Source organism: Natator depressus, chromosome 1, assembly GCF_965152275.1.
Source record: "Natator depressus isolate rNatDep1 chromosome 1, rNatDep2.hap1, whole genome shotgun sequence".
NCBI classification, from domain to species: Eukaryota; Metazoa; Chordata; order Testudines; family Cheloniidae; genus Natator; species Natator depressus.
In genome coordinates, this window is record NC_134234.1 from 120,247,223 (window position 1) to 120,271,415 (window position 24,193).

General features: G+C 40.3%; 1 protein-coding gene across 2 annotated transcripts in view; it reads left to right on the top strand.

Moving 5' to 3' along the window:
- GABRG3 (gamma-aminobutyric acid type A receptor subunit gamma3) overlaps positions 1-24,193 on the top strand; it is a 517,692-nt gene that overhangs the window by 281,385 nt on the left and 212,114 nt on the right. For both annotated transcript variants that reach the window (XM_074965596.1, XM_074965586.1), the window contains exons 4-5: positions 10,132-10,352; positions 14,031-14,113. In XM_074965596.1, the coding sequence (XP_074821697.1) occupies positions 10,132-10,352; positions 14,031-14,113 (304 nt within the window). The remainder of the gene's footprint in view (positions 1-10,131; positions 10,353-14,030; positions 14,114-24,193) is intronic.

Consider the following 24,193-nt stretch of genomic DNA (forward strand, 5'->3'; position numbering starts at 1 on the left):
ATTTGTCTTCACTTATGCTTACAGAGGTCAGCAATTAATCAGATTAACCATGATGTCTCTAGTTTAAGCAGCTTAAGTCAGTTGAAGATGGCTCCATCAAGGCTAGCCATGTTGAAAACAGCCCTTTTTAAAAGAGACCCGGGTTGGGACCCTGTAGACTTTATATACTTTGCAGTGGAGAGCAGTTAGCACTCAACACTGGTGGAAAGGCCAGCATAGGCCTATGCATCACTGATATCATGAAATAGGGTTTAAGTTGTGCATATGCGTTATTTTGGCTCTCTGCTTACGGGTGAATTTCACCTGTAGTTTATTCCCCATATAAATATGTCATAATTAAAAAATAGTATCTCTGTATCCTTCCCCATGTCACATATAATGGGTGCTCTTGGCTTCCCTCCCTGAGCTGTTTTCAGCAGTACTGAGATACATGTTGCTGAGTACAGCCCAAGAACCTGGGTAGTAGGTTCTATGTAAGGGGACTGTTGCCCCTTACTAACATTCAGTGGGGGTGTTTTAGTTGCTAGCTCCAAGTACTAAAAAGGGGGAAGGGTCCATGGGAAACCAGCACCCTGAGACTGACAGCCCCCAGGAACAATGGGGAGAGGCCAATGCTCCAGGTCAGCCTGAATGACAGGGCGGGCAGGCTAATCAGGGAGTCAGGAGGCCAGGGAGGTCCCGTCCTCCGTGTGAGCTGGACTTGCCTGGATCAGACAGAGTGGGACCGAGCTAAGGAGAAAGCAGGGGCGCAAGCTGAGCTGGGGAGCAGAGCTGTGCCAGATCCAGAGAGAGCAGACCCTGACCTGGGAGCAGAGCTGCAGCAACAAAAACCAGAGGCACAGCCCAGAGAGAGCAGACTTGCCCTGGGAGCAGAGCTGCAGCAACCAGAGGCAGAGGGGCCAGAGAAGCAGCCCAGGAGCTGGAGGCAGAGCAGCAGCCGTGCTGAGGTAGAGTGGAGCTGGAGCAGGAGCAGTCCGGAGCCGGGTGTCGTGAGCATCTGGGGAAAGCGAGGGGGGACCCTGGGCAGTGGGCCCAGCACAGGGAGACGCCTCAGCCAAGAGGCTCTGCAGGCCAGACTCGGAGGGCGATTGGTTACCCTGACAGGGCGGGGGCAACGCTGGGAAGAAGGGCCCTGCCACCTAGAGCCTGTGGCCACCACCAGAGCGAGTGTCCAACCCACAGCATCCCTGCAGCACTGCCAGGGCCTGAGAAGAGGGCCTGGGCCTTACAAGGAACAGACTGTGAACTGCCCTGACGTTCCAGAGACACTGTTTGTGATGTTCCCTGCCACAGAGCGGGGTGATGTGTTTCCTTTAACCTTTCCTATTTTCCTTATTCTTTTTAAAATTAATTGTTGATTAAATAATGTGTATTTGCTTTAACTTGTACGTAATGGTCAGTGGGTCAGAGAAGTGCCCAGGGCAGAGAGAGAACCCCGGAGTGGGGACACCCTAGCCCCTGTCCCAGGTGACCACAGCAGGGTTGGAGGTCGAGCCCCCCAGGAATACTGGACCCAGCCTTGTTGGGGTTACGAGGACTCTGCCAGACAGGAGAGTGGAAGGGGAGTCCTCAAGGGCAGGGAGGCCACTGGGTAAAGGAAGTGGGAGCGAGGACTCAGATCCTTTCGCTAGCCCACTTCACCGAGGTAGTGCAGAAACCAGGAAAGTTCCCCACAATAGCGGGTCTATTCCCCTGCTTACATCTAGTTAGACAACTCTGCTGGATTCCAGCATAATAATGGCAATTAACAGCTGTGAGGACCAAAGCTGCAATGCAGAGAGGAACAGCAGCTGTGGTGTGAAGAGGAACCTGTTGCAATCTGTTACTATGGCAACTGGGAGGGGAACTATTGCTTCAATATAGAGGTGGGAGTGTTTCCATAGCAACAAACAGAGCTTCCCAGTTCTGAGTAAATTGAAAAAAATCCCTGCAACAATTACTTCTAATGTGAGGCAGGTAATTAGTAGGGTATATAGGTGTATTAGGAGTACCTGTGTAATCACCTACATATATTACCTATTACATTTCTAGTAATAAAGGAAAATTGCATTAAAGTTGCAGGGTTCCCCTCCCTCCACACAGAAGCTGCATTTGTTTTAATCCCTTCCTCTGATTTTGTATTTATATCAATGTAATCAGTTCACAGGAGTAATTGCAGAACTTCTTTTTGTTCTTTGGCATATGCGCTCCAAAATTTAGCTCATAGCATTGTACCTGTGGAATCATGTAATACTAGAGTAGATACTTCTGAAGCTGAAATGGAGAGTGAATAATTTTATCTAAATATCACTATCTTTGAATTACAGTTGAGATCAAACGTTCCACATTCATTATTGTAAAATTCATGTTTTATTATCTCTGTATTGTACAGGAATTACATTTCTTTTGGTTTTAAATAACATGATAGTTTTGGACTGTAACTTAAGAATTGTGTTTTGGGTATTTAATTGCTATACGTGTGTGTGTATAATGACTTTCTGAAAATTGTCTAAAGGAAACAGAGGAGAAAGAGGCTTTGGTTGAATCCCTGACGCTGAGCTATATCTTCAAAATGTGGCCTTTATTTGTGGGTGTGCATGGGAAGTTAGTTTCACACCATCCGTTAGTGCAGTCAGATGACAGAAATTCTGTACACAAATCCTCCTTGACTGTATACATTTGTGCATAAAAGTGGTTTGCATGTATAGATTCTAACAGGTGAACGCACAAGATTACAATCTTGCCGAAGCAAATTTTGTGCATATGCACAGTTGAAGGGCAGACGAAAAACTTTTTGGAAAACTGGCCTTTTGTCTGTCTCACTCAAAACAGCAGGGATCCTTAAAAACGTGTCTAAGATAGCTAATATCTCCTCAGTCTTTCATAAGTATACCCTACAGTAAATATAGAAAATACTACAAATGCCGAGTTAAGAGTTTATCTAAGGCAAAATGTACATATCTGAAAGGGAAGCAATTGTAAATATACTTTTCTGTTACCGTGAATGAAGTGGCTTATTTGGAATGTATAAAAACTTAATATTTTCTCTGTTAGAAATATAGCATTGTAGTAATTGATATGGTTAATAGCGTATTTTCAGTTATGATATTGGGGTATTTTGGTTTGTTGGACATTTTTAGTGTTTTGCCTAAAACTGTAACACTGTTTTTCTATGTGTTTGGCAAGATAGATCTCATATTGTCTTTCTAGATGCTTTCATGCAATTTATGGGTGAAACCAAGCATTGCAAATGGAAGCTTGGTGGTCTTGAATTTGCCCAAGTGAGGAGCAAGGGCATTCAATAACGTGCAGTATTTTTAAGAGTTCCTCTCCATGTCTCCTTGGAGAATGAGAAAACAAACAGATGTTTGGTCTGATTTTTAAACAAGTTAAACATATGCAATTCCCTCAAACACAAGTCTAGAAAGTGCACTTACAGTTGACCAATTTTAGCAATTTTTCCAGGAAGTTGTCTGAATAATGTATATTGCCTTACAGTCACAAGCCTAACTTGGTTAAAAACAAAATCAAGACCCATGGTGGGGGGGTGTATTTTAAATCACAGGAAAAACTTTGATAAGTGTAGACCTCACAAGTAACTGTATTATTTTCACCTATGAATTTGCTTTTCCTAACCCCCTTACCCGCATGTTTGTTTATGGGTCTGATTTGTGTCATATTACATTTAGATTGCATGCCCTTTGATCAGAGACTGTATCTTTGCTTCTTGTAGGGGATATCTAAATGTTTTTGGACATTCAGTAATTTTGTTTACTTGAAAGTGGCCACTGAAGGTCTGCAGATGCAGGATTGTCCAGTACTTAAAAGGTACTACACTAGGAACTAGGAGACCTGGATTAAATTCCTTGCTCTGCTGTAGATTTCTTGTGTGACCTTGGGAAAATCACTTAACTTCTCTGTGTGTCAGTTCCAGTTTGTAAAAGGGGGATGTAAACATATGATTCACAAGCAAGTGCACCCCAAGGTGGCTGGGCATAGCACAGCAGGCTCTCCTCCTTTAGAGCTTCCTGCTGACCGCGGTTCTAGCCCTGTGGTAGTCAGCTACTTTTTGCAACTCGCCCTTCTGGCCGAGTCACACAGACTCCCACCACTTCTGGGGTACCAATAGTCCAACAAATAAGTGTCCATCAACTTCATATAGGACCCTCGGCACTTATCGTTGTATTGGGGGTTCAGTAGTCCTTGCCATTTGTTGCAGGAGGGGCATTCCACTCCACCTTTCTTGGTGGGATGGTGGGGCATCCTAGGCGCTCTCTAATGGGTTCCAGTTCTTAAACAGATAATCAAGGCCTGACTTCACAGACCTCTGGCTGCCTCCCTGGACCACTTCCTGTCTTGCCTTTCTTGGGTTTTTGCCTCAGCCTCTTCCTGCACTCCTAGTGTATCAGCCCCATTCTTTCTCAGCCTCTTCCACTGGCTCACTGCATAGCTGCAGTTCCTGTTAGCCAGTTGGTTCCGCCTGGAGAGAGTTTTCTCCACTCCCCTTGCAGGGCAGATCCTGACTGAACAGGCGATTCTGTGCTCCCTGCAGGCCCCTCCTCACAGAGTCCTGGTTAAACTCACTTCTTGCTGCTCCTTTCCAACTGCTTTGGGCTCCCTGTTGTAGACCTACCTTCCTTCAGGGAGAGACTACTTGCCAATAGCCCACTCCGCTCCCTGACTCCCGCCAGGCTCCTCTCACTGAATGAGTGCCAGAGATCTGCTCTCCTTCCTAGTCAGGCCTGGATTGCCATGTTCAGTCCTTTTAACTCCTCCCACCATGTTTGAAGCCTAGTGCATGTGTAGCGGTGCAATGCTGATTGAGCCCACTAGCTCTCATTAACCCCTTCAGGCCCATTCACATAGCACTTCCCAACCTCACAGTACAGTTAGTATAATACACTAAAGCTTGTGAAGTGCTCAGATACTACAATGATGGAGGCCATATAAGTACCTCAGACAGACAGCTGTTGCACTGGATATTCAAAAAGGTACCCTCAGGAATGACTAGCTGTAACAGCTGTCTTGTTGGACATTTTTAGTATTTTGCCAAAAATGGTTACACTTTTTTTTCTATGTGTTTGGCAAGATAGATCTCATATTGTCTTTCTAGATGTTTCCATGCAATTTATGAGTGAAACCAAGCATTGCAAATGGAAGATTGGTGGTCTTAGATTTTCCCAAGTGAGGACCAAGGGCATTCAATAATGTGCAGTATTTTTAAGAGTTCCTCTCTATGTCTCCTTTGAGAATGAGAAAACAAACAGATGTTTGGTCTGATTTGTAAATATGAAGTTCCTTTTTCCAATCCACCTACCCACAAAATACTTTTCAATAATTCCCTGCCTCCCACATTAGAGCATCTAATACACTAAAGTGTCAATCCCCCTCTCCCTCCCCCAGACATATATCTACTCCTTCTACAACCACCATATCTCCCCTCCCTTTATCATCATGCTCCTGTTGCGACTAGGTGGAAAGGCACATTAATCAATCCACTACAATGATATCTATGATGATTCTCAAAGATATTTAGGCTTCTAACTTCCCTTGATTTCAATGTAAGTTAGAAGCATAAATAACATTGAGGATCTGGGCCTGCTTCTCTACCCTACCAGCGCCAGAGAGAAGAATTCAAGACCTTCCTCCCATTCTCTAACCCTACGGGCCTCTCACACCCAGGGGTACAAACTACTTCTGTAATTCATAAATAAGTAATCAGGAGCAGGCCTACTGTACAAAATTTCTAAGTTTATTTATATCTGTGAACAGGCAAGAAGGTTTTTTGTGTTTTTTTTTTTTTTTTTTGCATAGGTAACATCTCAGAAATGTGCTTGGAAAATTGATGTGTCTCCAACCATAATTGGTGAGATTGATTTCTCTGCTTTCTAATTCTTTATTCATCAAGTATTCCTTGGTGTTAGCAAAGAAACCTGTTCCCATTAAGATTTTCTAGGCAGAAGATTTTACACAGAACTTAAGATAAAGATTATTTCTTGCCGAAATACCCAAAATGCTAGTATTACCTTCTATAAAACAATTGACCTATGCATTCCTCTGAAAGGTAAAACCCGTGAATTGAAAGTGATCCTTGTCTTTTCATACATTATGGCCCAAATACTTACTCCTACGTGGGTCTAGCATGGAGCCCTTTCCTGAGGCATGGAATGGATACGCAAGTATCACCTGTGAGTGCACGCTCAGCAGATTCCATGCACAGTCCTTATGTGGGGTTTAAATGGTTCAGAGGCCACTGCACCCTTCCTCCACGCTGCAACGCACGTTGTCTATTGACTGCTGGGAGAGACAAACTCAGCATCTATGAAAACCAAACCATTTATGTGCAAGTGCCTATCAATTAAAATTTAGGGCCAGATTGTCAAAGGCACTTAGGTGCCTGACTCCCATTGAAATCGATGAGAATTAGGCAAGTAAATACCTTTTGAGGATCTGGGCAAAGGAGCCTAATTTTATACACCCAGCTTTCAAAATTGACCTCTCTGTCTCTTGCTCAAAAATGGAATACCTAAATAGCAAACCCCATTCACCATTTGGATGAAGGCTGAGGTAATTACAATGATTAATGTAAAGGCTGTACTGATCTAGTATCCTTTTTAAAGGGATTAATGGATGAAGAAAAAGGTGAAGATTACAGTTCAGATATCAAACGTAAATATCTGTTTACCCCTTATTATCGAATATAGTACATTGCATCTGTAATGAGTTACTTTTAAACAGAACTAAATTGTTACGAAAGATGTTTGGGAGGAAAATGCTGTTTACTGAGTTGTTGTGTGATACTGCTTAAATAAATCATTTCAAGCTGAGCATAGGACAGAGAGACACATTTAAAACAATAGGCCATGTTTTATTGTTAGAGGGTGCAATGCAGTTATATATGCACACAGGCTTAAATTCAGCCCTGGTTTAAACAACCCATTCAAGTAAATGGAATTGAATCTGCCCACCCCAGGCCTGCACTTTACCAGTCGTATTTTGAATAACCTCTAAGGGCAGTTCTAAATGTAGTACTTAACAGGAAACGCCAACTGGACTACCTTACCTCCTAGACTACTTAAAAAGAAGGAATGTGTGTGTTGTGGAAGAAAAGTATGGTGGACATTAATTAAACAGTTCAGGGCTGTCTTTCCTTTTGAATAAGCAAAATCCTAAGTGTGTATAATATCCCAAAAGAGAATTACAGCTTCTCCTAAATTTAGAAATAATTTGGCAATCAAAATAAGCATTCTTTTCATATAAAATAACTTCAGATATGAACATCTTGCATCAATCCATTGTTGTGTATAAATACATCACGCTCATTAGCCAGCTGTATATATGTGGCATCATAGCCTTTGGCTCCATAAATACTGGTCTCTGCTTGCAAGCTAAAGGAACAGTTCCACTAGCTCAGCAGTTAGAGAAAACTGCTATACATTTGGCCATGTCTAGCATATTCCATATCTGTATCAAGCCTCTCTTCTCCAGGTTATTGCAATGAGGAGCTGGCAGAGATGGGGCAAATAGTAGAACATAATCTGAATAATCCATTCTCTGCAATAATGGCAAAGTGAGGAAACAATAATTTCTGAACATTTATAAATATATAGGTAGGTCATTGTATGACTATTTCCCTCATCCCTGTAATTTCTGAGCACTTCCCATGTATTTAAAAATAGAAATAACAATCAGTGTGAACTAGACACTTTGATATACTTCCTTGTCTCAATGTGCAGAGATGCACAATTCCCTGCCCACCAAGATGAAAATAAGTCCCCTTCAGCTTCAAATCTCTTGTCCTACCCCTGAAAATAAAGCTAATCAAAAAGAAAAATCACAGCTAGAAAGGCTAAAGGGAAAGGTTCTAGGGACTGTTAGTAGTTATGTTGCAAGTCATAAGGTGATATATTACCTGCTATTCCTATACATGCTAAGAATTCTTACATATCCATCGATCATTCATCATGGAAAGGTGAGAGTTCCCGAGTGTATTTCTCAGCTAATAGTGTCAATGAATAAGGTTTTCTGGTGTTATAACATCAGTTCTGGAAGGATGGCCTGCAAAAGATGGTAATTACAGGAATAATGCAGAGTAACCGGATGGCCCTCAGAACACAGTTAGAATACTAGGATAAATTCATGGCACAAATTCTGCTAATAATACATGATAAGTTGTTACAGTTGTGCATAATAGAATTTGTTTGTATCTTTTTCCTTTAAAAAAAATTCACCAAGGATCCTTCATGCAAAAAAGCTACATTAAATGAAAATTAATTAATGTACAAAGTCCCAAGCAAGGAATTGTCATATTGACCAGGAACCCTTAATTCTGCCCCTTTATGCTTATGCATTATGATAAAGTCTTTAATTATATAATCACATTTTTCCCACAAGATCCTCCCATCATTCAGTGCATAGGTTGGATGCACCAGGATGCAGAATGAAGATTGCACAGGCAGATGTGGAACTGTTATTTTAAGTACTGGATTTTGAAACTTAAATATCTATCTGTTAAAGATTTTTGTATGTAATAATATATACACATGCTCACACGTGTGTGTGCGTGCGCGTGTTTAACTTCTATTTTATCACCCTTATCATGACTACTTAGTAACAGAAACATGGCAATAAAATGTTACTATAGAAAAGACAAGATTGTAGCATCTGGATTAGCATATTAATGTCAGTTTAAGAGAGTTCTGATGCTTGGCATTTGTAATACATGAGGTATCTGTGGGGAAAAAAAGAGTATCTATGATCCTGGTATCTTTCTGCTGTAGGCTATACATGTAACAGTTTAGAAACGAACAATTAATATGTGTGTGTATGGCTGCCATGTTCCACACAATTTGTCATTCTTCAGATGACTTATTTAATCACTAGCCATATTTATCTAATGCTATTGGACTCTCAAACACCTGTTTCATCATACAGCAGCTCCTTAAAGTCTCTGTTTTCACACAGAGGCAGGGAAGCCACTGCAGATATATTGTGCAGTTGTGACTTCCCCGACTTCACACAGAGAAGGATGGTCAGGACTGTGTGGTGGGGCAGAGCATGCTAAGCCAAAAGGTCAATGCAGGAGATCATGTTGTTCTATTTTTTTCCCCTAAAGTAAACTAATTCTGAGAATGAAAACAAACAAACAAAAAAACTTTATAAGACCAGATCCTTAGCTGGTGTAAATCAACATAGATCCATTGATTTTAATAGAGCTGTCATAAATATAAAGGGAAGGCTAACCACTTTTAAATCCCTCCTGGCCAGAGGAAAAAACCCTTTCACCTGTAAAGGGTTAAGAAGCTAAAGATAACCTCGCTGGCACATGACCAAAATGACCAATGAGGAGACAAGATACTTTCAAAGCTGGGGGGGGGGGGGACAAAGGGTTCTCTCTGTCTGTATGGTTTTTTTGCCGAGACCAGAGCAGGAATGCAGGTTAGAACTCCTGTAAAGGGCTAATAAGCAATCTAGTTAGATATGCGTTAGATTCTGTTTTGTTTAAATGGCTGATAAAATAAGTTGTGCTGAATGGAATGTATATTCCTGTTTTTGTGTCTCTTTGTAACTTAAGCTTTTGCCTAGAGGGATTCTCTATGTTTTGAATCTGATTACCCTGTAAGGTATTTACCATCCTGATTTTACAGAGGTGATTCTTTTACTTTTTCTTCAATTAAAATTCTTCTTTTAAGAACCTGATTGCTTTTTCATTGTTCTTAAGATCGAAGGATTTGGGTCTGTGTTCACCTATACAAATTGGTGAGGATTTTTATCAAGCCTTCCCCAGGAAAGGGGGTGTAGGGTTTGGGAGGATTTTGGGGGAGGGAAAGACGTTTCCAAGCGAGCTCTTTCCCTATTATATATTTGTTAGACGCTTGGTGGTGGCAGCAATAAAGTCCAAGGGCAAAAGGTAAAATAGTTTGTACCTTGGGGAAGTTTTAACTTAAGCTGGTAAAAATAAGCTTAGAGGGTTTTTCATGCAGGTCCCCACATCTGTACCCTAGAGTTCAGAGTGGGGAAGGAATCTTGACAAGAGCTATGTTGAGTTACACTGACTGAGGCTACAGCCCTTTAACTATAGCCTATCAAAGACCAAATATAAATGGAATACATGGAACCAACTTCAGCTTTTATGTTGTGCTTTTATTACAGGAATACCAAATTGATATATTTTTTGCTCAGACATGGACAGACAGTCGCCTTCGATTCAACAGCACCGTGAAAATACTGACTCTAAACAGCAATATGGTTGGATTGATATGGATACCAGACACTATCTTCCGAAATTCTAAAACAGCAGAAGCTCATTGGATCACTACACCCAATCAGCTTCTGAGAATATGGAATGATGGGAAAATCTTGTATACTTTAAGGTAGGAAGTAGGAGTGTGTGGCTGAAAGTATTTGGTCTCTTTTTCTGTAGAGTATTTTTAGATGTTTTGTTTTTTAACTGTTTCCTAACTTATATTTGAATATGTTTTAGGGACAGGCAAATTGATGCAGTGTAAAAGAAATTACATGAATACTTGTCCAAAATTCAAACTTAGTCCCAGGCTAAACCATTTTTTTAGGTTAAAAAAGCTTGCTTATTCTTTTTAAAACTTTTTTTTGTGCCTTTCTTCACTTCCATATTCAGGAACTGAAAGGAGAAGTGCCAAAATTCTACAAGAAAGGTTCCTCTCTCAGTGTTTGTAATCCAGTCAGAAGCATGTAGTCCCAGAAATCTTACAAGAGAAGTAGTTCCTATAAAACTTCCTGACTTGGCTTACTGTAGAGCTGGGGGAAAAAATCAAAATATTTTTGATGAAAAATGGCTTTTTGACAAAACAGAAGTTTGCATGAAACATCATTTTTTTGTCCATTTTTTGTCTTTTCATAAAAACACATACACATCTTTTGGCTTGCTGTTCCAAGTAAAACAAACATTTTCAGTTTTAGATTTTTACATTCACTACAGCATTTAAAAAAAACAAAACAAAGAAAGAAGAACTTCTGCAAATAAGAAGAAAAAAAACAATGTTGTTGAAATTTTTCAGAGGGAAGGGAAAAAAACATTTCCCAACCAGTTCTACTTTGGAGGGCAGATTAGCTCAGATTAGATTCAGGTGTACACCTGGGTGCATATTTGAACCAAACAGAGCCTCTGGGGACAGCTTGATTCATTGTTTAGAGCACTGAAGTGGACATCAGAAGACCTGGATTTTATTCCTGTCTGTGCCATTTTCTTACTATGTGACCTTGGGAAAGTCAGTTAATTACTCTGTGCCTCATTCTACCAATCTATGAAAATGCTTTGAGTTCTGCAGAGGAAAAATGATGCAAAATATATATTTAGAGATTCTTCCTCTGCTAGTATGCTCATGTTTAGGTGCATACTAGCATCAATGACAGTTTCTATATACAAGTCACACTGGAAGATAGCACATCATGTTTTGTCAAAAAGGGGAACTACTGGAAGAAATATGTTTGAATTTTTCTAAGCAAGACAATACCATAAAGTATACATTTGCATTAAAAGGGTGCATTCAAATAAAGAAAAACTGCTTTTATTCAGTGGAGGAGTAAACTGTTCAAAAGTGGAATTCCACAATAAACAAGGTTCCCTGTACAGCAAGCAATCTATCTGTAAAATATATCTTCCATGCTACACAGTTGCTGCGCTGATTGTACTCAACCTCCTCAGTGCATTGTCACACTGATGATACTTGCATATGGAAGCTGAGCTTCAATGACAAGTGTCCCTATTTACAGATGGTCAAACAAGAACAGAATACAACAGCTGGAAATTGCCGCTGAGGGTATGGAATACACTGGAATAAAAGATCTGTGATACTGCCGTGGCTGGCCTGGATCTGCTGACTTGGGATCTGGCTGCAGAGCTAAAAATTGCTATTTAGACATTTGGGCTCGGTCTAGACCCCAGGCTCTGGGACCCTCCCCCCTCACAGTATCCCAGACGTCAGGCTCCAGCCCAAGCCTGAATGTCTACACAGCAATTTTACAGCTTGAGCTCCACAAGTTTGAGCCAGCTGACCCAGGCCAACTTCAGGTGTTTAATTGCTGGGTAGATGTAGCCTACATGTTCTTTCAGTATCCTTCTCTTTTGAAGCTTTATCCAAAGCCCACTGAAGTACATGGAAAGTCTCTCAGTCACTTCAGTGGGCTTTCAAACAGGACCTTGATGAATGTGAAAAGATGCTCATTTTGTTAGTTTTTGTATGCACCCCCCTTTTATCTACCAATTTTTTGTGCCATATGTTGTACCAAATTGTGCACTGTTATTTACACCTGTGAAACCTCACTGATGTAATTGAGTTTTATAGGTGTCACTGAGAACAGAATCTGCCCCATGGACTGCAAAAAAATCTTATCGTATGCTATTCATGAGAAAAACGTTTGGCCCTTGTCAAAGGGTGGACTGGGCTCTTTAAGAGGGAACTGGTCCAGTCCACCTGAGTCTCATTAACTGCCTTTCAGTGAGGACTGATAGAGGGCAGCTGTTGTCTATAAAGAGACAGAGGAGAGCAGAGGACAGGAAGAGGAATCTATGGCAGAGAAGAGGTGCAGTAAACAGAAGTATCCTGTAGGAGAACCTGACTGAGAGATGGGTTTAGGGCCTAGAAGCCAGAGCCAGAAGGCTGAGCTCCAGCTGCGGGAGATGACAGAGTAGCAGGAACTTCAGGGATTGCCAGAGACAGGAGAAGATACCCCTGAGAGCAGAGACGAAGGCTAGCAGGGTAATTCCCTAATTTTATTATAATTTTGATTCACTGTTTTTGGAAAATAAATAAATCCCTACCAGAATGGCCTGTGAGACAGATCTGCATGGATTTTAACTGGGGAGCCCTGACGAGAGGGAAGACTGATGGGAGGATGCTGCAGAGCCACTGCAAGCCACGGGGTGCTCAGGATCCAGCTGACCCTGTTACAGCCCTCCTTTGCTTAACTGAGCATTTTAAATGTATGCAAGGATTTCTGATTCCAGTTTTACCACTCAACCTTTCCTCTGTGTAGGAGGAACTCTATAAACCCTAATGTTCACCAGCTAGGACATAAAACTCAGCGACAAGTACGCAGTCTTTATTGTCACAGACTATTGACTCTACAGAACTGTAGGTAAGAGACAGCTGTAATATCTCCAATTTCTTCACTGTAGATGCCTCAGAAAGAACAGCCTTGAGTTGACTAAATTTCTAAATTCAAGAAACAGTGTACAGGTTTGTGCCAGGTCCATTGTCTCTTCCTCCTCTTCTCTGGCCACTTTTGTGCATGCAACCTTGGAATCCTGTCCTGTTGTACAATTAAAACTCCTGGGCAGAGAGAACTAATTTACTTACAGCTGAGCTTAAACAAGATAGGCATTTCTCCGGCTGTCAGCCCAAATTTAAGGCATCTAGACCTTCTCAAATCTAGTTTGTTTACCTTTTAATTAGTTTTCCTAAAATTTGTCATTTGCTGGGCAAACTCATCAGTGAAGTTAATATAGTGTCCATTACTTGAAAATAGCTTTCAAATAAAACTAATATATGATATGATCTAGTCAAATATATAGACTGACTTTGTAGTTTCATGGATGGAATCCCCTGTCTTAATGGTAATTGAAGAACTGACCTTATTTGTAGTGTGCCCTGTGTTAGCAAACCATTTTGAACATCGCTTTAAAATGTGGTCGAGATTTTTTGCAAACATTTGTGCTGACCTATGTTAATTGAGCATATCTTTGTTAAATGCATTTTAAAAGTTCTTTGATAAGAACTGTAGATAGTAACTAGTTTAAAAATGGTCGCCTAACATGGGAGAAAGAATATCACAGATCAGGCTATTAAGTTTACAGTGTAATACCAAGCAAAACCCATACAACACTGCATAAAGCTCTGTTTCCATGTTTGATCACACACAGTTATCTCACCCATTTCCTAGCATTTAATTCTGTGGCCACGCTTCAAAATTTCTCAATTGTGTCTTGGACAATTACCCACAATTACCCTACCACGTTCCTTTAACTTTTCATTGTGCTGATATATAGTGACAATTACCTGGTTTTTCCACAGGCTCACCATCAATGCAGAATGCCAGCTGCAGCTACATAATTTCCCAATGGATGAACATTCTTGCCCGTTGATATTCTCTAGTTGTAAGTACTGCTTCAGTGCATAACTATTATACTTGAACCATGTGGCGAGACACCAGTTTGTCTCTAATTTCTGTCAGGTTTTTCAGGATTTACTGAACAGGTACTGGAAGCTGAGGTTTGCTTTTGATGTGATCATATATGTGTTTTTTCTTCAGCATTCAGAGCAGAAGTTTTTGTCATGAAATGCCCCATGTAGAGTTACACTGCTAGAGCTGCAAGCACCAGCATCACGGTCTGCAGTCATAATTACAGTTTAACAAGGAGCAGATATTCACATCGGTCTGTGCTATGATGAGATATAATAATGTAACATATATTTGAGAAGAGAACTAACTATATTATGAAATGTGCAGTTCAGATATAGGCCCGATCATTTCTGATATCTGAGTTTATGAGAAATAGCATGGTAGCAACTTTGCCTCATAATTCAGAAATAGACTGCATCATTAGGCTAAGGCTATTTTTTTCTTGTATTATTCAGCTGCATGGTAGGTCCAACTGGATTGTATTGTGTATAATTTTGTCTATAAATGCTGTCATCATTGTGGGAGTTTGGCAGGAATCCTGTTAACATGAACACCCCAGAGATGGGAGATGGCACATCTCAATTAACATTATGTTGCTGCAGAAATGTAATTACAAACATGATCCAAATGTGGTAAGTGATGTTTAAAAGGACAAGCATGGCATTTAGTTTACTGTATCTGACTCTCATCACAGGCTTTTCTCCTTAATATGGGAAAAGTCAAGTTTTAGTGAGACTTTTTAGAAAAGAAAGTCAGGAATGTGAAAGCTAACCCATAATATCATCATGCTAGGTATTGTGTGTGTATGTAAACACTGCAGATACCACAGATCCCTACAAACATGGTTTATGACTTTCTAAATTGTTTTTAAAATTTGCTAAAGGCACATTCCTGATTGCCTCTGTACCCAAAAATAGAAGTTGAATAACAAAAAAAAAAAAACCCAGTTGTTTATCCCCTGAGGTGGGATTTGCCTTCTAAAGGAAGGGAATGGTCAGCACATTGAACATTCTGACTGCGTGAATCATAGGTGCTTACTAATGAATCCAATTTCAGTTCTACTATAACTGGTGTTCCCTTCCAAAAGGACAATTGTCTTCTGGCCAGGCTCACAGAGTTACTTAATTTCTGTCTTTTAAAAAAAAATGTACTCAGTAGTAAGGAGTGTGTTTATTCTCCTATTCATTTACCCCCATTCATATCATGAAAAATATTAGGGAAAAGATACTTTTTAGGATGATTGGGTGGAAAAGGCATTCAAAATGTATTTTGCACAGATTACTCCCTCTTCCTGAAACAGATCATTCATCAGCAGTGATGTGCTGCCACTATTGTTTTAAAAGGGCTCTATCAAAAAGTGATACTTTGATAAATCCTGTGTCTCAGAGAATGTACTCTGTAAATAGGAGTGAAGGACTGGGAAAGCTATCATTTTCTTTTTCCTTTTAAATAATATCATTTTCCCATTGTATCTATAAAATAAGTAGAGAGGTAACACCATTTGGCAAACACATTTATGTGATACACACTACTTTTTTTTCCTGGGAAGTATATTGATAGTGTAGAAGAGTATTCATCTTCTCCAGTTTGAAACAGGATTTGGAACCCAGTATGGTGGGCATGGAGGTATTTTCCTCCCACAAGGCAAATGAACTTTGGAGTATTTGTATGAGCTCCATGGATATGGGCAAAAATGCTTTAGGACATACAGCTTGTGAGCCAGATCCAGCCCATCTGATGTATTCAGACTGTGTAGAATCTAACTTGTTGTTAAAAATAAAAAGTAACCTCCCAAATGTAACTAGTGCTGAAATGTCTTTGAGTCTGTAGACAGCCTGAAACAATTACTTAGATTTAACTCTTCTGTCTATATTGATCTCACTGGAGTGTCAACTTTAAAGTCCAATGATAATGCTATATTGTCAACATGAACTGCTTTATTGATGATCATTTTAGTGAATGGAATGGGAGAAGAGGTGAGAGTCAAGCCCACAGAGAGGTGGAAATAGGGAGAGAAACAGAAAAATAGGATGGGAAAGAAAGAGAAATAGTGGACAAAATTGTAGCAGTTCTACAAGGGAGCAGATTTTCCCAGTGAAATTGAATGTGACAATAAATTACTCAACAAACAATAATAGTCCATATTCTACTCTGGATCTTTGTGGAAACCTCCCATTGCTATCTTGCTGTAGACTGAAGGTAGTGTGTAGTTTTAAATGTATACCCCTGCCTATAATCAAAAATGGAGTTTGGTTCTCTCTTCCAAAATGAGTTTGACACCCAATTTGGAGGCATAATAACTGTTGGGGAAGCTCCAGAAAGTGATTAAGCTGTGTTCTGTGCCATTATCTTATTTAGAGGAACAACTCTTCACTTTGCACTGAATAGGATTTGAACCTCAGAAGGTTCAGGTCCATAGCTAAATTTCAAACTTGATCTTGGCCTGACTTGTTTTATCATCATTTAAATATTTTAGGCAAAAAAATCTTTCTAACTTTGGGTGCATTCATGCAAAACCATCTGAGGAAATGGGAGTTATATGAGCATAATCGAGTTCCAGTCGTCTGTTTTACAGTTTTCTTGATGTATGAAAATAACACATGAAAAACTATAACACGGTGATTCTGTAACCTTCTCACCTGCTCTACTACTGCCGTTCACTTGAGGTTATTTTTAAGTTATCAAGTGACATTCCTTTCCTTGAAGGCTATTTTAGTGCTACCTTTAGCACTATCTTAGCGCTGCTTTTGTAAATTTTCATGTAGAACATCTCCTCAGTGATTTGTTTGTGTTCTAGCTTCATTATATTTTCAGTGTATTGTACACACACTGCAATTTGAAGATACATGATGCTCCACAGGACTTGTGAGGTGAACATCTGAATGATTTATTACTGTCAGCTATGCCAAATTTCCAAGGGGAGGAGCTTATTACAAATTTAGATTCCACAATGTGTTGTCTTGTGAATAAAACAAAAACCTAAATGGTTGTAGAATCTACAGCAGAATGCCTATGTGCGCACACACAGTTGAAAGTTAAATTGTGGGCAACCACAAAAAAACCACTCAAACTTCATATACTATAACCTATCCTGCTGCACAAACACTTGAACATTAACTATGTTAATATCTAAAACTTAGCACCTTTCCTAGAAATTTCCTTTAACTTTTACCAAATAAATTTTAGACTGAGCTAGGTCCTTGCAAGACCTCCTGACTCCTATCCTTTCTCTTTGCACTTTGTGAGTTGGAGTCAAATGGTCTGGTTGCCAGGAAGAGTCATACGAATACAGTGGGCTGAATGGAGCCATTTTACTGTGCTAATTTAACTTATTTTGATTACTAGCTCCTGATCATCACCTATTGTTGGAAAACCCATGGGAGGAGAAAACATTAGCTAGAAATGCTGCATAGTTCACTTCATGGTATTCCCTTCTCTCTCACCTCTGAAGTGGTTTCTGAACTCATTTGTGGTTAGTGATGCAGCAAAATCTAGAGCACTGCAGGAAAGCGGGCTATAGCCCCGTGAGCTGGAAGGATAGTAGTTCAGGGAGCCAATTCCCTGGGTACAAGCCTGTGGCATTTCCAAGGCAACTCCTTGTCCCTGGGAATCATGCTGCCTTCCTTTAATGTATAGGAATTGGGCAGTATTCCTTTGGGAGTGGATGAGTCATTACACAAACCAAAAACTATTTCCCCATGCTAATTTTTCCCCCTACTGTTACTTACACCTTCTTGTCAACTGTTTGAAATGGGTCATCCCAATTATCACTACAAAAGTTTTTTTTCTCCTGCTGATAATAACTTAATTGATTTGTCTCGTTAGAGTTGGTATGGCAACCCCATCTTTTCATGTTCTCTGTGTGTGTGTGTGTGTATGTATGTACGTGTGTGTGTATATATACACACACACACACATCTTCCTACTGTATTTTCCACTCCATGCATCTGATGAAATGGGTTTTAGCCCACAAAAGTTTATGCCCAAATATATTTGTTAGTCTCTAAGGTGCCACAAGTACTCCTTGTTCTTCTTGTGACCCTCTAGTGACCCTCACTGTCTTCTATGTTTCAGAAGCCACCAAAACCTTGCCTGAGAAGCCAATGTATGTATGTAGCCAGGCCTTGCATGTTGTATGTAATTAGTAAATATGGTTATTTGGATTCCAGTGTGCCTGTGTGGCTCTTTAATAATAAGGTTTTGTGTGTGTGTCTAAAAAGCAAAAGGCACACACACACAAAACCCTATATGCATCTCTACTTCCTGGGATGGGGCTAATGGTATTGAAGGGGAGTTAAAACTGTTTGGAAAAGCATTAACTTCTGTGTGGATTTCTTTTTCGAAATCTACCTGGTTAGAAGAGGAACAACCTTTAACCCATCAACATCTTCCTGCCCTACCCGAATAAGATGCCTGTGATGCATTCCACAGGCTCTGGAGAAATTAGAAACATGTACTGGAGCCATATATCTCCTCTCCTCTTCCATCCTCCACTTGCCAAAGTCTGAGCTTTTGCTCTTCTCAGCTGGTGTAAGCAGAAGGAGCATTCAGCCTCTTGCACTTTTTTAAACAGTAACAAACACAATAGTAGCCAAAAGAAAAATGGCATAGGTTATTATAGGGAGCAGTCCAAGCATCATCTCTGGCTACTCCCTGTTCCTCAGGACCTACCTCGGGCCATGTATCAAGGAGGCTTCTTGAGCCTACCTCTCATCCATGTGCTCAGCATGAGCTTGCACTTGCTCCACCCTGTCAGGCAGAAGCACATGATGGCCAGCAGCCATACCATATGGCAGCTGAGTGTTCAAGAACCAACTGTGGTGTATAGAGTGTCAGGATCTGCAGGACTGTGCATTTACTGCATCATTAATGTCTGGAACAATCTGTGTGGCAGAGTTTGAAGATTAACCCCTTTTAGAGATATCTGAGCTGGAGACTGAGCCAAGAATAATGTGAGATGATACAAATAAAGAGCTATCTCACTGGGCTGATCTGATTACTTTGTGTGTTAATTTATTGTTTCCTGTTATTTTTGATCCACTTAAAACCAAGGAAGTTAATTTAAAAAGGAATATTGGATTCTGTGGAACAAAAAAACCAACCAAATTGCCTGTTGCCAGTTATCGACCTTTCTGCAGGTGAGCAGGTGTGGGCTTTTCTCTTGCTACCCTCTGCTTAAAGTGGCATTCCCATCATCCAGTATGAGGAGGATTGTCAGCAGGAAGTAAGGGATGGGCTTTCCCGCTGTGGGTGTCTCCAACTACTCAAGACTCCAGATGTGAGTTGTGCAGCTCCTCCCTCTCCCAGACCCTTATCCAATCACTGCACAGGGAAGAATTCAATATGGTATTTGCCATCCTGCTGACCTGTCCAGTGAGGTCTCAGCAGAACAATTAGATTTTTTCTTTAAATTAACCTTTTACTGTTGATTTACAAAGATTTAACTCTAAAAATACAGGTCACTCACTCTATATATTTGTATTTTACTAGGATTTTGCTGTTTTTTCCCAATGGTAGCACCTAATTTCCAAAGTCAGTTTACACTTCATTTACTAATTTTGGTTGATATATTTAGCAGCTCCTGTTATTTTAAGGTAAAAATACACCGCCAAGATATTTAGATGAATTACATGTGGTTTATCAAACTCCAAATCAATTTAGAGAATTAGAAGTGTACTTTTAACAGAACAAAGTTCAAAGTGTCAAACTACTGTCATGCGATTCAGCCAATCCTTAGGTGAGATGGGAATGGAACTCAGATGTTGGATCTCAGCCCTTTGCTCAGTTCAATCACAGTAAATATACAGCCAACAGGCCACACACATATATGCATGAGCAAACTAGAGTGCTTTCATGTCAGGTAAACCATATGCGAATATGAAGTTTCAACCAAAAGTGGCTTAATTTACTCAATTTTAGGCATGCTTCAATGTGAAAAACTACCAGTCTCCTGAAATTTCAAGAACAATTTTTAAAAAATTGGTATGCAAAATCATGAAACACAGAATGGTTAAAAAACTGCAAGAAATGTGAAAAAGTTTTCACCAATTTCGTCCAAATCTATTATTGTACTAGTGTGTAGGAAGAACAGATCCTTTCTTTCTACATAAAAATTCCATTTCACCAAATATATTCCTTGGAATAGAGAAACTCCTTCTATGAATATATAGTTTAGCTATTTGGTATTAAGACTTATCAATTTAGTTTTCTGACAAAAATAATGATTTCAACTATTTTATTTTATTTTTTCCTCCCATTAGCCTGGGAAGAAACCAAATTCTGGTCTGGCAGATAGAGTTGTATTCTTTTCTGTCTCATGTATCATCAGCAGAATTATTAATGAAGTTCTAATTGCATAATCTTATTACTGGTGAGGCACAAGCCAGAAAGAACCCAGCTTGATTTTATATCCCATGCTGAGTTTTCATTATTGACGTTTTGGTAGGCGAGAGCAGACTTCTTGTAAACTGAATGCCACAGATGTGCATACAGGAAGAATCTAAAGTGCTAAAGGAATTGGCGGATGTGATTGCAGAGCCATTGGCCATTATCTTTGAAAACTCGTGGCGAACGGGGGAAGTCCCAGATGACTGGAAAAAGGCTAATGTAGTGCCAATCTTTAAAAAAGGGAACAAGGAGGATCCTGGGAACAACAGGCCAGTCAGCCTCACCTCAGTCCCCGGAAAAATCATGGAGAAGGTCCTCAAGGAATCAATCCTGAAGCACTTACACGAGAGGAAAGTGATCAGGAACAGTCAGCATGGATTCACCAAGGGAAGGTCATGCCTGACTAATCTAATCGCCTTCTATGATGAGATTACTGATTCTGTGGATGAAGGGAAAGCAGTGGATGTATTGTTTCTTGACTTTAGCAAAGCTTTTGACACGGTCTCCCACAGTATTCTTGTCAGCAAGTTAAAGAAGTATGGGCTGGATGAATGTACTATAAGGTGGGTAGAAAGTTGGCTAGATTGTCGGGCTCAACGGGTAGTGATCAATGGCTCCATGTCTAGTTGGCAGCCGGTGTCAAGTGGAATGCCCCAGGGGTCGGTCCTGGGGCCGGTTTTGTTCAATATCTTCATAAATGATCTGGAGGATGGTGTGGATTGCACTCTCAGCAAATTTGCGGATGATACTAAACTGGGAGGAGTGGTAGATACGTTGGAGGGCAGAGATAGGATACAGAGGGACCTAGACAAATTGGAGGATTGGGCCAAAAGAAACCTGATGAGGTTCAATAAGGATAAGTGCAGGGTCCTGCACTTAGGACGGAAGAACCCAATGCACAGCTACAGACTAGGGACCGAATGGCTCGGCAGCAGTTCTGCGGAAAAGGACCTAGGGGTTACAGTGGACGAGAAGCTGGATATGAGTCAGCAGTGTGCCCTTGTTGCCAAGAAGGCCAATGGCATTTTGGGATGTATAAGTAGGGGCATTGCCCGCACATCGAGGGACGTGATCGTTCCCCTCTATTCGACATTGGTGAGGCCTCATCTGGAATACTGTGTCCAGTTTTGGGCCCCCCACTACAAGAAGGATGTGGATAAATTGGAGAGAGTCCAGCGAAGGGCAACAAAAATGATTAGGGGTCTGGAACACATGACTTATGAGGAGAGGCTGAGGGAACTGGGATTGTTTAGTCTGCAGAAGAGAAGAATGAGGGGGCATTTGATAGCTGGTTTCAACTACCTGAGAGGTGGTTCCAGAGAGGATGGTTCTAGACTATTCTCAGTGGTAGAAGAGGACAGGAAAAGGAGTAATGGTCTCAAGTTGCAGTGGGGGAGGTTTAGGTTAGATATTAGGAAAAACTGTTTCACCAGGAGGGTGCTGAAACACTGGAATGCGTTACCTAGGGAGGTGGTAGAATCTCCTTCCTTGGAAGTTTTTAAGGTCAGGCTTGACAAAGCCTTGGCTGGGATGATTTGATTGGGGATTGGTCCTGCTTTGAGCAGGGGGTTAGACTAGATGACCTCCTGAGGTCCCTTCCAACCCTGATATTCTATGATTCTATGAATCTGGATCTTAATCTGAACTTTTTAGCTGAGAAGCTCTCTTCAATGAGTTGAACCATATTGCTTATTCTGGATACCACACAGCTGAATTTCTTGATTCAGTCTTTGTGACTGGGGGCCTAGCTATTTCATCTCTTTCTTCTTACAGGAAGATAGGAATTACTATACTGAGGGTCATAGATGACATGTCATAGAATCATAGAAGATTAGGGTTGGAAGAGACCTCAGGAGGTCATCTAGTCCAACCCCCTGCTCAAAGCAGAACCAACTTCAACTAAATCATCCCAGCCAAGGGTTTGTCAAGCTGGGATGATTCTCCAACCTCTAAGGATGGAGAATCCACCTCCTCCCTAGGTAACCCATTCCAGTGCTTCATCACCTTCCTAGTGAAATAGTTTTTCCTAATATCCAACCTAGACCTCCCCCACTGCAACTTGAGACCATTGCTCCTTGTTCTGTCATCTGCCACCACTGAGAACAGCCTAGTTCCATCCTCTTTGGAACCCCATTTCAGGTAATTGAAGCTGCTATCAAATCCCCCCTCACTCTTCTTTTCTGAAGACTAAATAATACCAGTTCCCTCAGCCTCCCCTCATAAATCACGTGCCCATCCCCCTAATCATTTTCAAGACTGGTTTCCTATATCTGAGAGCAGCCAGTATGGGATGCTTCAGAAAGAGGAGAAAAATGGAAAAAAAATTAATTGAAAAATGCAAAATCCCTTTGCATTAGAGAAGTTTCTTCATATCCCCCAGTAGTTAGCAAATGGCTTATGAATTGAACCATGATGGTTTACATTTTTATATACTGTCTGATGTAACTGAAGATGATGATCTTAGTCATATTAATGTTAAATCTGTTTTTATTATTTGACTAAGCTTTTGGCCTCAATATCTCATGGCAATGAGTTCCATGGATTAATTTTGTATTTTGTGTAAAAGTTTTTTCCTTTTACCAGTTTTAAATTTGTTGTTTTTAAAGTACAATTGTATTTTTTCTTCTATGTAGAAAAGCATAAATAGTTGAGCCATTATATTATCCATCAGATTCTAAACCTCTGCCGTGTCTTTGTTTTCTCTCAAAATTAAATGAGTCTCCTCTAATCTTTTGCATATGGAAGTTTCTATACCTCATTATTTTTATTGCCCTTCTCTGGACTTTTATATTTCTTCCATACACTTTTTCAAACAGGTCGACCAACACTCAATACCATATTCATGGTGATGGCTTAATCACTAATTTGTGGTATTATATTTTCATTATTATCCTTTCTTAATGTAGCTAATCTTCCTTGTTTTTTGAATGTGCACTAAGAAGATGTTTTCCTGAGGTGTCCCCAGTGAGACCTAGATCTGTCCCTGAATAAATATAGTAAATTTAGAAAATATTAACATGTGTGAGTAGTTTAAATTGGTCCTTTAAATGGGCATTACCTTGCACTTGTCAACAATACATTTCATCTGCCATCATGTTGCCCAGATGCCAACCTTATTTAGGTCTCTCTGAAGTTCCCCACAATTCTTTCTGTTCTTGACTAACCTTGATAATTTATTTCTCAGGAAGTCTGTTTAGCCAAACATTTATTCTGTTTGCTTTCTGGTTTATCCATCCTCTTTAATATGACTCAATACATGGCTACATTAAGTGTCTCTAAAATTTTTATGCTCCTTCACTTTTATAGCCAAGGCTCATAAAATTCTGCAGATGCATTCAGAATCTTTCCATCCAAAAGTTTCTTCTAACTTTGTCCAAAGACTCCAACAGCATATACTATAGCTATAAATTGGCCAGATTTATCCCCGGTCTGGTGTACACAAATTCACCCCAGTCAAATAAGAGTGTGAATGGATTTGTACCTTTATTTTTAAATCTAATTGTAATGGTAATAGAGAATTATTATAATTTATGGGAAATTCCTGTCAGAGTGTCGTATGCAGTTGTAAATATCATATTGATACTAACTTACCCCTATTCCTCTGGAGGAAGTTACTGTATGTGAAAATAGAGACAGCTGCGTCTCTCAACATTTATTACTGTGTAGC